Source organism: Alosa pseudoharengus, unplaced genomic scaffold, assembly GCF_046254945.1.
Source record: "Alosa pseudoharengus isolate Yale_2024_CS ecotype anadromous, Long Island Sound unplaced genomic scaffold, YU_APseudo_1.1 YU_APseudo_1.1_scf_11, whole genome shotgun sequence".
In the NCBI taxonomy this organism is placed as follows: Eukaryota; Metazoa; Chordata; class Actinopteri; order Clupeiformes; family Clupeidae; genus Alosa; species Alosa pseudoharengus.
In genome coordinates, this window is record NW_027468576.1 from 27,715,698 (window position 1) to 27,729,134 (window position 13,437).

The 13,437-nt window shown below is 41.8% G+C and overlaps 1 protein-coding gene across 4 annotated transcripts in view; it reads left to right on the forward strand.

Annotated features, from left to right (window-relative positions):
• Positions 1–13,058, forward strand: part of armc9 (armadillo repeat containing 9) — a 35,519-nt gene extending 22,461 nt beyond the window's left edge. For 2 of the 4 annotated variants that reach the window (XM_076278650.1, XM_076278652.1), the window contains one exon: positions 5,950–6,284. In XM_076278650.1, the coding sequence (XP_076134765.1) occupies positions 5,950–6,196 (247 nt within the window). In that variant the 3' untranslated portion in view covers positions 6,197–6,284. Of the gene's footprint in view, positions 1–5,949; positions 6,285–7,338; positions 7,421–11,625 lie in introns of those variants that run through there. The other 2 variants (XM_076278653.1, XM_076278651.1) reach the window with 2 other exon arrangements.
• Positions 13,059–13,437: the final 379 nt, after the last annotated feature.

Consider the following 13,437-nt stretch of genomic DNA (forward strand, 5'->3'; position numbering starts at 1 on the left):
ACACACATGCCCCAGACCATTGGCACCGGCAGCAGTAATCCTGTACGCACTGTGCGAATAAACAATAAAAAATAGCTTGTGTAATGTCTTGATAGAGACATGCTTTGCGCACAAATGATAGCCTATGTTTGGGGCAAAGAGAGCAGACTTTCCCTGATTCTCAGCATAAGGGATAGAGAAAGCTGTCTGATGATTGTTGTAAACTTTGTCATGACGTGATAAACAGTTCTGGTGCTTAAAAACACAACCATTCATTCATATAAATCATTTAAGCGTAGTGCTCGTCATGAAAAGAAAACAGCAGCTTGATATTTTTCAGGCATTTTTATATTTTTAAAAGGCACACTGTTCTTAGCAGTGATGCTCAGTAGCGCCTGCAAGTGTACGGCCGTAGCCTATGCACTGTGCGTATCAGGCTAGTCAGCTACGAGAAGAGAGAGAATTTCCCCTTTGCGTATATTCACTCCAAGTTGGCCTATCATTACTTCCAATGGCGGAGTGGTAGGCTAATCGGGAGAGATGGGAGAATTCCCAGTGGTCAGGTGGCGTTTTGATGGCTGATTTCAGGCTGACTACTGTGAGCTTGAAAAGCGCATGATTTGCTGTATGAATATGTTATTTGCAGCCTGCACTGTCAGACTGCAGCCCTGCCCTTTCATTCCCCACAGCCCTGGAAATGTAGCCTGACGAGCCAGACCCACATTTAAATGTAGGGTCTGGGCACTCACCGTTCGCAGTGCTCAGTCGGAGGGGCGGGATAATCGGTTGTCTTTAAAATTCCCTCTGCACGCAATAGGACAGCGCTGAGTCCCATGCGTTTTCTCACCAGCGGAGCTAGTTGGCTAGTTCAAACTTGTGCCATCATAAAACAAGCTTAACTCGTGTCACACTGTTGGCCAACAGCAACATCCATCTTCTTTGTTTTCAAGTAGCAGGGAATTCAAGCCAATCCGTTGCAACTCTGCCATCAATCATTATGTTAAGCCCGCCTAACGACTCTATAAACGATTTGATTGGCCTGATAGAAGTTTAATTTTTCGAGCTCACAAGCCAACAGAGAGTTGCTAGACTAGCCCTGGCAGCAAATTTAATTTGCTGCCGCTAGGGTGCATCTAGATTCCTAGGCTACTGGAAATGACATGATGACCCGACATGTAGGCTACACAGCTGGATTATCCTATACGCGCACATGTTTTTATTGTTGATGTTTAGATGGAGCATGACTATCTGGGCATGAGAAAAGAAAAAAAAGAGTGTAATTGCTGAATAGCAGCTGGGTAAACTTGGGTGTTCCTCCTCATGTTTGATGTCAACAAATAGCAATGTTAAGCTAATCAGTGACATGAGTAGCCCGAAATGTCACACAACTGAACCTAGGCTTATTGGCAAACATTTAGCCTACAGTTCAGTGTTCAAATAAACAACAGTGTGTTAAAAAAAAAAGTGAATAAAGTGCAAAATCATTTTAAAGTTTTTATTTCCATATTCCAAATGTAAGTCCGCATTATTATTTACAGGAAGCAAAGAAAAGGAATTTAGTCTGTTAAAAAAAATAACAGTGTTGACATTTTTCTCTTCAACCACAAACAGTTGACATAATCTGCATTTTTTCCATATTTAATCTCACTTTATATCACTGAACTAATATTTAGTTGCAGAACCATTGTTTTTGATAAGTGCTGCACATCTGCATCGCATAGTCAACCAACTTTCTGGCACGTATGAACAGGTATTTCTGCCCAGAATGAACAAACTACATTCTAACTCTGAATCTAAGATGACACCTAGGCTTGTTACTTTTTGTATTTGACTTGGTGTGCCAGGTTCCCAAGATTACTAAGAATGGTGTCTTGCTTTATTTTGGTCCAACCAAAAGTATCTCTGTTTTATCGTCATTTAGCAAAAAAATTTTGCTCATCCACTGATTAATGGAGGCAAAGCATGCGAGAAGGGAACAAAGGCCATCTGGGTTTGTTGGCTCCACAGAAATATACAATTGGGTATCGTCTGCATAGCTGTGGAAGTTTACATTATGCTGACATAGCATATATAGGGGGAAAAGCAGAGGACCAAGACAGCTCCCTTGGGCCACACCGAAGGGCAATTCATGTTTTACAGACACATGATCCCCCTAGACTGACATAAAAATCTCTGCCAGAAATGATAAGGGATGTCTAGGCATGACTAGGCTGACGTCAGTAAGAAGGGCTTTCTGTTCCTGTTTATGTAAAGGTTTTACATATTGAAAGCATTTTGAATCAGCATTTTACCTGTACATGTACTTGTGTATTTCTTGTGTCTTTTGTGATTTTTGTACCCATGTGTATCTCTTGTGTCTTTGGTCTGTATGCAGAGTATCCTTTGTTTATCCTTGAATGGTAAGAATTTGATGGGAGCCTGTCTAGACCTTTTGTTTATCCCCCGGTGTGATTCTCTATTGTATACACTAGGTGGGCAAGGATGGGGGGCTTTCACACCTCCCATTGTCACGTATGGCTGCTAGCATTTGGCCATGTGCAAGTTGGGGTGCTCCTACTTAACGACCGCTTTGGAGGATGAGCCCTCGAGTTAGAACAACAGACCCCCCCACCCCCCCTTTGTTTGTAACATACTTAAAAGTTTAGGATTTTTCATGTATAAGCTAGAGATACTGGTGAATAGTGCTGCCGCGATTAGTCGACTTAATCGACCTAATCGACCATGAAAATTAGTCGACGGCAATTTTTTTAGTCGAAGAGTCGTTTTACTATTGACCGCCTATTTATTTTTGGTCTCACACGGCTGTAATGTTATATTAACTCCATGTTATTACCTCTTGAAAAGTACAATGACTGTCTTTGGATGTTAAACAGGCTACTAAGACTTTGGCATGTTTTAAACCCCCACTATGCACGCAAGTGTTAACTTCAGCGCAATTAATTATTAGCCAGAGCTAAGTGGGGGGAGCTACGCTAGTAGGTTACGCTAGTCCAGACTCTGACTAATATAGTAGCCTATTGTGGAAATTGAAATAAATGAAGTGAAGTGTCTCACGTTGACAACGCAACGGCGTGTCATTACTGTAATTCATTCATACAAAAAAACGTTAAACCCAACATGCCGCCGACCGTGATATCAACAATCAAGGTGCGTGTCATTTCCCATGGTCAATAAGTCACGACGCATATTTTTTTAGCGTTCAAGCCAACTGATAAAGTGAAGTAACCTATGTGGTAAGACGCGCAAAGTGCTGTAGCCTACTTGTTTTGAACATGCTGATGTTAGGCTCATTTGCAAAGTCCTCAACTCCTGTCGCCTTTCAAAGTCCAGCGTTTCTCAAACTATGGGCCGCGCGGACCAGCACCGGCCGTAACGTGGACATTGCTGGTCCGGAGCCGCGGAGTGAAATTATTCCCGGGGCTTCGTCTGATAATTTGCTGCGCAATTGATCAAGGAACCGCGGACCGACAGAAAAAGAAAACAAACTTTTCTGCAATCAGAATGAATTACTTGCTAATTTGGTGTCATCAAACATAGAGGCATACAATTAAATGGTGGTATGAGCGTTCATTCAATGCGCGAGAGAAACTGAAACCACTTGATAACGTTGGTAGCAAATCTCCAATTCAACCTATTGGAAAGCTATTTAATTATGAAACTACATTTAATAGAACAATGTGGATTTATGCAACTTCCATAAAAACAGAGCACAGACTATAATACACTATCTAGAGTACTGTATAGTCAAATTTGAATAACGTGGCCAAAAGCTTGTGGCATAATTAAATATGTAAATATTCTTTCCATTTGCCTACCGGTATATGATGCTGGCATGAGGGAAACATCCCAAAACGATGACACACATATAATTGCTGTTGTTTTGAGAAGTATTTATCATGCAACCATGCAAAAGCAATGGAACTATTCTAATTATATTTTACATTAGTAAAGCAGTCCTCTGATGTGCATGTTTTCAAACTTTTTGTGAACAATGTTAGCACTTTAAACACTGGCTGCTTTGTAGTCCATGTATAACAATATAGCATAACAATAATAATTGTGATGTGATATAATGATAATATGATGGGGGGTGGGTTCATGTAGGTGGGCCCTATGACCCCAAAGTATGCCATGACCGGGCCTCAGGTCAAAGAAGTTGTCTATGTCGGTGGCAACACTGGCATACAAATAAAGTCTATCAAAGGTCTGACATTACTGTAGATCTGAAGGTAGCATTTTAAATGGGTGTTTTTTTTTTAATACATAATGTTTTTGAACAGTTTACTTTCAACAGTTTACTCTAACAAAAGTAGGGTGATATATATTTTACGTTTTCCCTTTAGTTGAGTTCAAAATAAAACATACACAACAAAATAACAAACACTTGATTTAATAAAAAAAATAGTCATTTAGATTAGTCGACTAATCGAAAGATTAGTCGTTAGAAAATTAGTCGTTAGTGGCAGCACTACTGGTGAATCCTTTGGGTGAAGCTTGTCTCTCTCCCTTGATGCGCAAAGAATACAGACTGTTTCCCGATTGACCTTCATCCTGACTGAGTTTCAAGATAACTTTGGTACTAGGAAAATGACCAATAATAGGCTCAATAAGGATACACTGCATGTTAGGCTAGCCTACATTAACTAAGTGTTTACAAAACGTATGGGTCTGGTATCATTTTGTCGAATTAATATTCGTGGTTTGAGTTGCGGTCGGGTTGATTTAAATGGGGGGGGGGGGGGGGGGGGCGCTATTAAGGCTGTGCATAGTGCGCACTATGGAATACAACACTAGCGGCGCCCCTGCCCCAGACACACACACACACGTTCCTGTCTTGGATGTACACACACACACACAGTTGCAGACTTATAACCATTGATGCAACCTTTCTAAATACCCACACAACCCAGGCTGGCTGCCTGTCGCTATGGTGTCAGACAAGTGAGCTGCCACGTGATGCGGTGTGATATTCCTCACCGAGGGTGACATACCCACCACAGAATGTACAGGGCTCTGTGAGAGCTGGAGCCTCTACTGTCTCTTTCTCTTTCACTGTCTTTGTATCTCCACTGTATGTATGTCTGTCTGTCTCTCTCTCTCTCTCTCTCTCTCTTTATATCTCACTCCCCATCTCTCCCTCTTGCCCTTTGTCTGTTCTGTCTCTGCCTTTCTTCCTGCCTGTCTGCTATCTGCATCTCGGCCTCTGTCTCTGTGTCTCCGCTGTCACTTTTACTCTCTATCGATCTAATTGTGTCCTCTCTCTCTCGTTCTCTCTTTCATTCTGCATGTCTCTCTCTCCTTCTCTCTTTCTCTTTCTCTCTCCTTCACTCTCCTCAAGAGAGACATTCATCTTAAAGCCTTGCAGGAGTGGTTCTACATATGGGAGGGGCCCTGTGTGTGTGTGTGTGTGTGTGTGTGTGTGTGTGTGTGTGTGTGTGTGTGTGTGCGTGTGTGCGTGTGTGCGTGCGCAGTTCTGACTCAACACCATCACTGGCCTGCCTGTGACATGCTCTCAAACCAGCCACGCAACAAAGGGCTCGATTCAGGGCACGCTATACCCCCTCACCCTCCACCCACACACACACACACACACACATAACCTCCACCCTCCTGGCAGAACCTGACTCCAGGAGCCCTGCTGCAGTAATGAGGCCCGGAGACAGGGCTTTAATTAAATGTGGGCCAGCACAGGAACGCGGGGCTTCTTTAAAGAATGTATACCGCTCCATGATCTCCATTGGCCCCTTCCCTCTTCTCCCCAGCATCATGAGCTTCTTCTTCAAAGCGCCACATCTGTGTCTGTCTTGAAGTGACATTTTTATTAGTCTTCAAAAACATCTCCTGGCTGCAAGTAGAAAAAGATGGATGACTTCCTCTACTTTTCTCCAGCCAGGTTATCAGTGAAGGTAATTGTGCTGAGCCACTGATCTCTCTTATCTTTCTCTCTCTGTCTTTCTCTTTTTTTCCCAGTGACTCCATCCCTGCATTTGCAAGCCGGCCCAAGATTCCACGCACGCCTGACACTGACGCGGGCCTCAAGCGACACTCCCCCCTCCTGGTCCCCCAGTTCTCCCAGAGTGAGCCCCAGCAGAGCAGCCGGCCCAGCTCATCAGGCTCCGCTGCACGGAGCCACCGACTCAGTGAGTCTCACACACACACACACACTCACGCACACGCACACACGCATGTGGGGATGCACAAATGCACATATAAATAAGCCTGCACATTCATATACACATCCATTCAGTCAGTTCATAAAGTATTGGCCCGTTTGCACACACATATGAGATTCACACAAAATGCTTACCACTCATATAGGGTTGGTAAAGGATATACCCACAGTTGTGGTTTGGCTGTAGACACGAGACCGGAGGCCGAGTGCCAAGGGTAACCATAGTCGTGGGAATATCCTTTACCAACACCACAATATTGCCAATATACAACAGTTCCGCTTACAATTAATCAAGTTTAAAGACATCAAATTGTGTTCTCTGTCGTTCATTTAGATTTTGTTCTTCCTGCGCCCCAAAAAATCCAATCAATAGTCTTAGTATCTACTGTTGCCAAGCAACAGTAAATGTCACTCTGCAGCCAAGTCGAGTGAGAGATGGGAACAATCATTTGTATACCTGCTTTTCCTTATGTTGCATGTTAATCTGAACATTCAACCTACTTAATTTCTCACTGACATTTCAACTGTCAAATGTGACGTTATAAAATTGCTGCTTTCTGGCTTTGAATGAATGGAACATTCATTTCAGACAATTCAATGCAAAATGCGGAACTTTTAGCTGTAAAGAGTCTCAGTGGGGATGTCCTGAGATTATTGCCACTCATGGTGACTCATGGAATGCCTAAATTAGGATTAACAGGTTATTAGCAACTATGCTTTTGGGTTAGCAGGTTAGCAACTATGCTTTTGGGAAACGCACCCCAGGTTTAGGTATTTTTGGCGACTGTAGAGCTCCCTCTAGAGTCGCGATATATTTAGATTTTACTCTGCTGTTGTAAATAGCAAACTTCTCGTGATTTATCTCCCCTGTACACAATGAAAATGCTTTTGTTGTGGAGGTGAAGGATTAACAACAGGCAAAAATTATCTCCAATCTACTGACAAGGTAATGTTTCATGATTCTTGTAGATTTGTCGTCTATGCTGTATGCTAGGTGAACGATTCGCCTATTACAAGTTCGTTTACCATCAAATTGGCTTTGTAAAGGTTAGGTGAAAATCATGCATAGTGTACCTTTAATACATAGCAAACTGTAACAAACAAACAAACATCACAAACAAGCAACTTACTGTGTGACCGACTACAGTGGAATCTACATCCTACATCCTGATATCTCTTTCTGACAGGTCTTTTGTGTGTGCACTTTGAAGACTTTTTGTGTGTACGTTGAAGGCTGGGATGGACTTACTATGCAAAACCTTGGCATCACTTGGAGCATCTTAATTCTACAACACAAAAATATGTTATACCGTCATGTGTAATAAAGCAGCTATCCAATGAATTCTTTCCCTGATTAGATTTGTGAATTGTCAGATCCAAAAGTACTCTATGATTATGCAACACTGCGGGGTAAGATTATTCATTGATGTGTTAATGTTTCACATTACCCCTTATGGGACCTGTCTTGCTGTTGCCAGAGAGGAAAGCATGTTCCTTTTTACAGTCAGTGCTCCTGTGTCCCTTGACAAAGCATAAGCTGGTCATGCTCAGCCTGGCCTGAAGAAGAGGAAGAGAACAAGTTCTAGTGGGCAAAAGGAATAAGGAAGGCATGCTGACCGTAACTTGCATTGTTAAATACCAACCAGCAATGTATTCCCAGAGTATCCGATTCCAAAGGCAAGAGTTGGGTTACATGTGGACGTTTACACTCAAAGCCGTGATTTTGTGTTGCATATCTTTTATCCTCAATTGTGACGTAGCTGATCCCTATGGTATCGGTTGATATCTAATATTGTCTGAGCAGTCGAAACCCCGGGTTAAGTGGATGTCAGTAATGCTCTCTGTTTTCCTGATCATGTGACGATCAAGCAGCATGTCCAGCAATCTTGAATTCTATTGACGTCACGATGGGTTAACACAGCGTTTCTCAAACTGTGGGTCGCGGAGACATGTCAGGTGGGGCGCGAACTGACGTGAAATACAGTTTTTATTTATTTATAAGAGTTTTTATTTATTTTATTTTTTATTTGTAGCCTAGGCCCAGGTAGCACCCGATGCGCAATGGACGCACTGTGTTATTCATAGGGAAGCGCTCGTGTCAAGGCAGCTTAGTTAGTCCCGACCTACATGAGATTTTTAACGTTGTTGTGAGAGTGATGAATTTCATCAAAACCCGGCCCTTAAAAGCGCGTCTATTCTCCGCACTTTGCGAAGAGATGGTAGCTGACCAAAAGGCTGTACTGTTTCACAGCGAGGCAAGGTGTCTTTCCCGAGGTAAAGTGCTGTCGCGCGTGTTTGAGCTCCGAGTCGCCTCTTCTTGGAGGAAGAGCACATGTTTGAATCTGCAAGCACGTTCACTAATGAACATTTCTTGACGAAGCTGGCCTATCTTAGTGATATATTTGATATATCTTAGCGATACATTTGAGTTAAATGTCCAGTTACATGGCAAAGATAAGCACCTACCTCACTTAGCAAATAAGATTACTGCATTCACCAAAAAAACTTGAGGTATGGGACAGGCGCCTCGATCGCGACAGTATTATGCCTTTGAGATTTCTGAGCGAAATCGCTGAAACAACTGATTCGGGAGCCACTCTTGTGATCCCATGTGTTAAACAGTAGGCCTACATCACATCCCTGCAAAGTTTATTTCAAAAATATTTCCCAACCAGCAGTGCTCAGTATGACTGGATTATGGATCCATTTAATGCAGCATGTTGGTATTTCATTGAATATATTGTACAATGCTGTAAAATGGCCTATGCTTCCTAATATGTTGCTGGAAAACAGAAATATGTGTGTTATTATGTATTTATTATTATATCTGCAGCACCAGCTGATTTTAACTCTGTTGAAGAGGATATATTTAGAACTTGTCATTATTTCAATAAATTTGACAATTTTAAGCTTGACCTACCACTTTCTTAGAGCGATGAGGGACAGGTGGGGCTCGAGAACGCCCCCTTGATCAAAGTGGGGAATGAAAGAAAACGTTTGAGAACCACTGCTCTAAGGAGTGACTCAGAAAGTCACGCAGACAACTGTCTCACTCTCAAGACACTAACTTATAGCTGTCTCACTCCCAGTGTAGTAAGCTACACAATAACATAATGGGAATTTGTTGTCTAGCTCATTGGTTCCTTATACCTTATATAGCTTAGGAAAGCTAACAGCTTTCTATAAGGATCTAGTTTGTTAACTACCACAGTCACGAGTTGGGTCGCGATAGTCTGTCATTTTTAAAAAGTGGGTCCCCAGAGAAAAAGTTTGAGAAACACTGGGTTAACACACTGTTGTATAACTTGCCTTCAAAGGTGACTATTTTTTAATAATACCACTCAAAATAATGCATGACATACTGTCAGAGACCAAACCTTGTGTATACACACCCATCCTATTGATCCCCATAGTAATGTCCTGTAGTTGTTAGCTTTCTCCCTGATTACCCTAGCCAACTATTTACATTAGAAAAACGTCATCTGAGCTCAGGAAAAAAGAAAGCCCCAAGAGATTCTTCTCTTTCATCGTACTGTGTAGCTCACACAGTGGTCTGGTCCCCACAGAAGTGGTGATAACATCGCTTTCCCTCTCCACCGACTTTATTGCATTTGAGAATGATTACCTCTGGTCCAGGCCTAAGAAGCCTGACCGGAAAGCCCATTACATTAGGCTAATGTACAGACAGATGGTGCCCCCACAATATGTTTAAGAATCATTACGCTGAGTAAACTTGTGTAGCCTGGCTCTTTATCTCTCCAGTAAGGTCTAGGCTGAGTCCAGTGAGAACACTCTCCAAGGGGGCCTTGTTGAGATAAAACCTGTATTTGCTTTAAGGTTAAAAAACATTTTTGACAAATGAAGGGACATGAAGCAAGATAGTAGTGAGTATTGATTTTTCTTAAAAAATAAACTTTAAATACAAAAGAACAATATTTACAGTTATTTTTATAACTGAATTTATGAACATTCCAGGAATCATTCCAGACACAATGATGACCTCATAAGAGGGAGTCCAGCAAAGTTGGTCAATTAAAACACATGGGATAAGGGATCATAAAGTAGGTTTTTTTACACTGATGAGGCCAAAAACATGACTTCATTCCAGTATGTCATGCTAGAGTCTACTACCTGCCTGACATAAAAATATCCTGATACCTTTTTTCTTTACTGGCAACCATTATTGATCTTAAAATGTGATGAAGAGGATATTGGTAAGTAGCAATGCTTGAAAATGCCAGTTGTGTCACTTGCCATCACATATAGGCCATTATGTAGCCTAAACTACGTAGAATCAGTAAGCAACTCATTAGTCTGTGTTCAGCCAACAATGGGCATATATGCTTTTCTTTAGAGACCTGACTATAAAACCATCAGTGTATATGTGCTACCACACATTTGCTCTTTATATATATACATCTGCTTATCAACTAATGTTAGCTATAGACAGACTAATAATTTGCTTACTGATTCTACTTAACTTGTTGTATATGAAAGCCTATGTTATGGAAAATGACACAACTGCCATTTTGAAGCCATGATACATACTAATAGTGATCCGATCCTACTCACACCCCTAATCAATTTCTCACTGATGATTTGATGGCCATGATTTACCTAAATTTTGTAGCCTATTCGTCTTTACTTTGTCCCTGCCAGTCAGGCTCATGCTTATGAACCACTGGTATGTCATAGAGAACATTTTTGGCCTTATCAGTGTAAAAGAAAATGCAGTTAAAACCCATTCTCTCCTATGCTCAACTTTGCTGGACTCCCTCTTATGAGGTCATCACTGTGTCTGGAATGTTCATAAATTCAGTTATAAAAATAACTGTAAATATTGTTCTATTGCATTTAAAGTTGTTTTTTCAAGAAAAATCACTACTCACTACTATCTTGCTTCATGTCCCTTCATTTGTTAATTTTTTTTTTTTAACCTGACATACGCACAGTGGAGTCAGACGCCTTGAGACACTGTAAAATTGAAGAGTAATCAAACGTGGGGGCCACGTGGCTGTGAAGTATTAGAGGAGCACTCTGAACTCTTCAGGTGGAGGTTTGCCTATAGAGTTAGCGAACCATACATTTGCGGTTGGAAAGTGCTGCATTTGCTATCTAAATAATGCTTGCCTGTCTATTCGCATTATCAATGACACTTACTGGTGATGATATGATTGCTTTGTGTCAACTTTTTAGCTTTGTAGATACCTTATCGCCCTGGGTGGCCTGTACAATTGTAAATGTTACAATTGTAAATTGTAAAACACTTTGAATTCACTTGTTCTGATTGACATCCCACTCCATAACAAGGCCCCATAACATCTTATGCTGGATTCAGGCCCAGGGTCAATTTATGATATATGGTATATCGTACCGCACCGCCCCGTCCCTACCCCCCAAAACACACACACACACACACACACACACACACACACTCACTCCTCTTTTCCCCTCTCTGTTCCTCTTCTCTCCAGGCAGCCTGTCGAATAGGAAGTGAAAAGATCTCTTTCACCAGGGGGAGGCCTATCTCCAGAGGAGCATCCAGCTTCCTGTAACAGCATCCGCACCTCTTATCACGGTCAGCCCAACCGAGAATCCTCCAGAGCCAGCGAGGGAGCGGGAGCGGGAGCACGGTGAGAACAATGACCAGGATTGTGGCCCCCCTCGCTGCTTTCAACCCCGCCACAGAAGGACTCCTGTAACACAACACGCTCCAGCAATAATCACAACATACACTTTTTCTCCTCCTCCCCTCTCTCTCTCTCTCTCTCTCTCTCTCTATTTATCTCTTTCTCTCTTTCTCTATCTCCCTCACTTCCACAACCTGCCTCTTCATCAGTGAGCCCTGTCTGGGCGACCAACACCTTTCTTCCCCCGTTCTCCTGAGACATGGTTTACATAGAGTGTTAATCCCTTACTGACATACGTGACCTTCCTCCAGATTGAATTTGAAGTCCCCTTATTTGCTCAGCTGATGATTTTTAACGATATTAATTATTGCCATATTGAGTGCAGTGATTTGTAGTGTTTTGTTTACGTAGTGGTGTTTTTGGACCATCCAAGTCCATCCATTTGTGTTGGCTGAAGCTGGTACTTTTTGCTCACTCATGGATTTTTAAATACTCTCAGGTGTCAACAAAGCTTTTGTCTTTATATCAGCCGTTTTGAGCCAGGCTGCATTTTCTGTACAATATATTTTTCTCTGTCTGTTTCTCCTTCTTTAATGGCTCCCTCTTCAAGCCTGTGATTTCCCACAACAGGTGCAGCAGAGTGTAGCATTTGATTGCTCTGAAGTGAAAGAGATTGGCAGAGTGTAGCATTTGATTGCTCTGAAGTGGAAGAGGTTGGCTCCTTCTTTGATGTGCTCATGTTCCTTTAGCTGCCTCACTCGCTTAATTGCTGTATGACCAAATAGCTGGAGACATGAAGGACTCCTGTAGGCTTGATAGGTTTCATTAAGAATCTCCACTGTAATGGTAATATACACTCCATCATCATTAGCTTGAAACACAGGCATACATTTCATTTGAGAGCAAATTAGACATTTTTGTTTTCCATTGAGTTTGACTAAAGTTTCCATTATTACTTATGTGACCTGTGCTTTTTGATCAATGTGGTGAATGGACTGAAAGGATTTGGTCAACTCTTTCATGTCCAAGATTGCACTACTGGTGTAGTAGTGGTCACTGCATTTACAAAAGGAGACACTCTCTCTCATACTGTATGATTGTTACAGTATCAATTTTGTTTACAGTGCAAAATATTAATCCCACCATGGGTTTGTAGATGCACAGTGTAGCTAGCTGCAATGACTGTACAGGCATATCAATGCACTTTTAATAGACTTTAGAGGTACTGCTTAACATGTGACCATGTATTTTACCAGCCACAATGTCTGCTATTTTTGTACAGGTACAATAAAGATTTTAATAAACACATGATATTGTTTGCCATTTTGATTCACATTATATTGAGTGTTTCCATGCTAGTGGCAACTCTGAAGAGGAAGCCAAGTGTCTTTAGTGGGTATATTTTTAGCCAACTAGTAAAAATATATCCAAAAGATGCCAATATTGCCACACATCAGTTCCAGCATTCACACTGACTCTACATGCTTGGCTCACAAGTTATAAAATGTTGATGATGCGGTGGGTTCAGAAATGACAGGGCTAACCCTCCCTTTCATTGCAATAGCATGTAGCCACTGTGTTCAAATAGCCTTTCCATATGATACTGTTCTTCCTTCCTTTCCTCCCTCTCTCTCTCTGCTCTTTCTCGTGATTGAG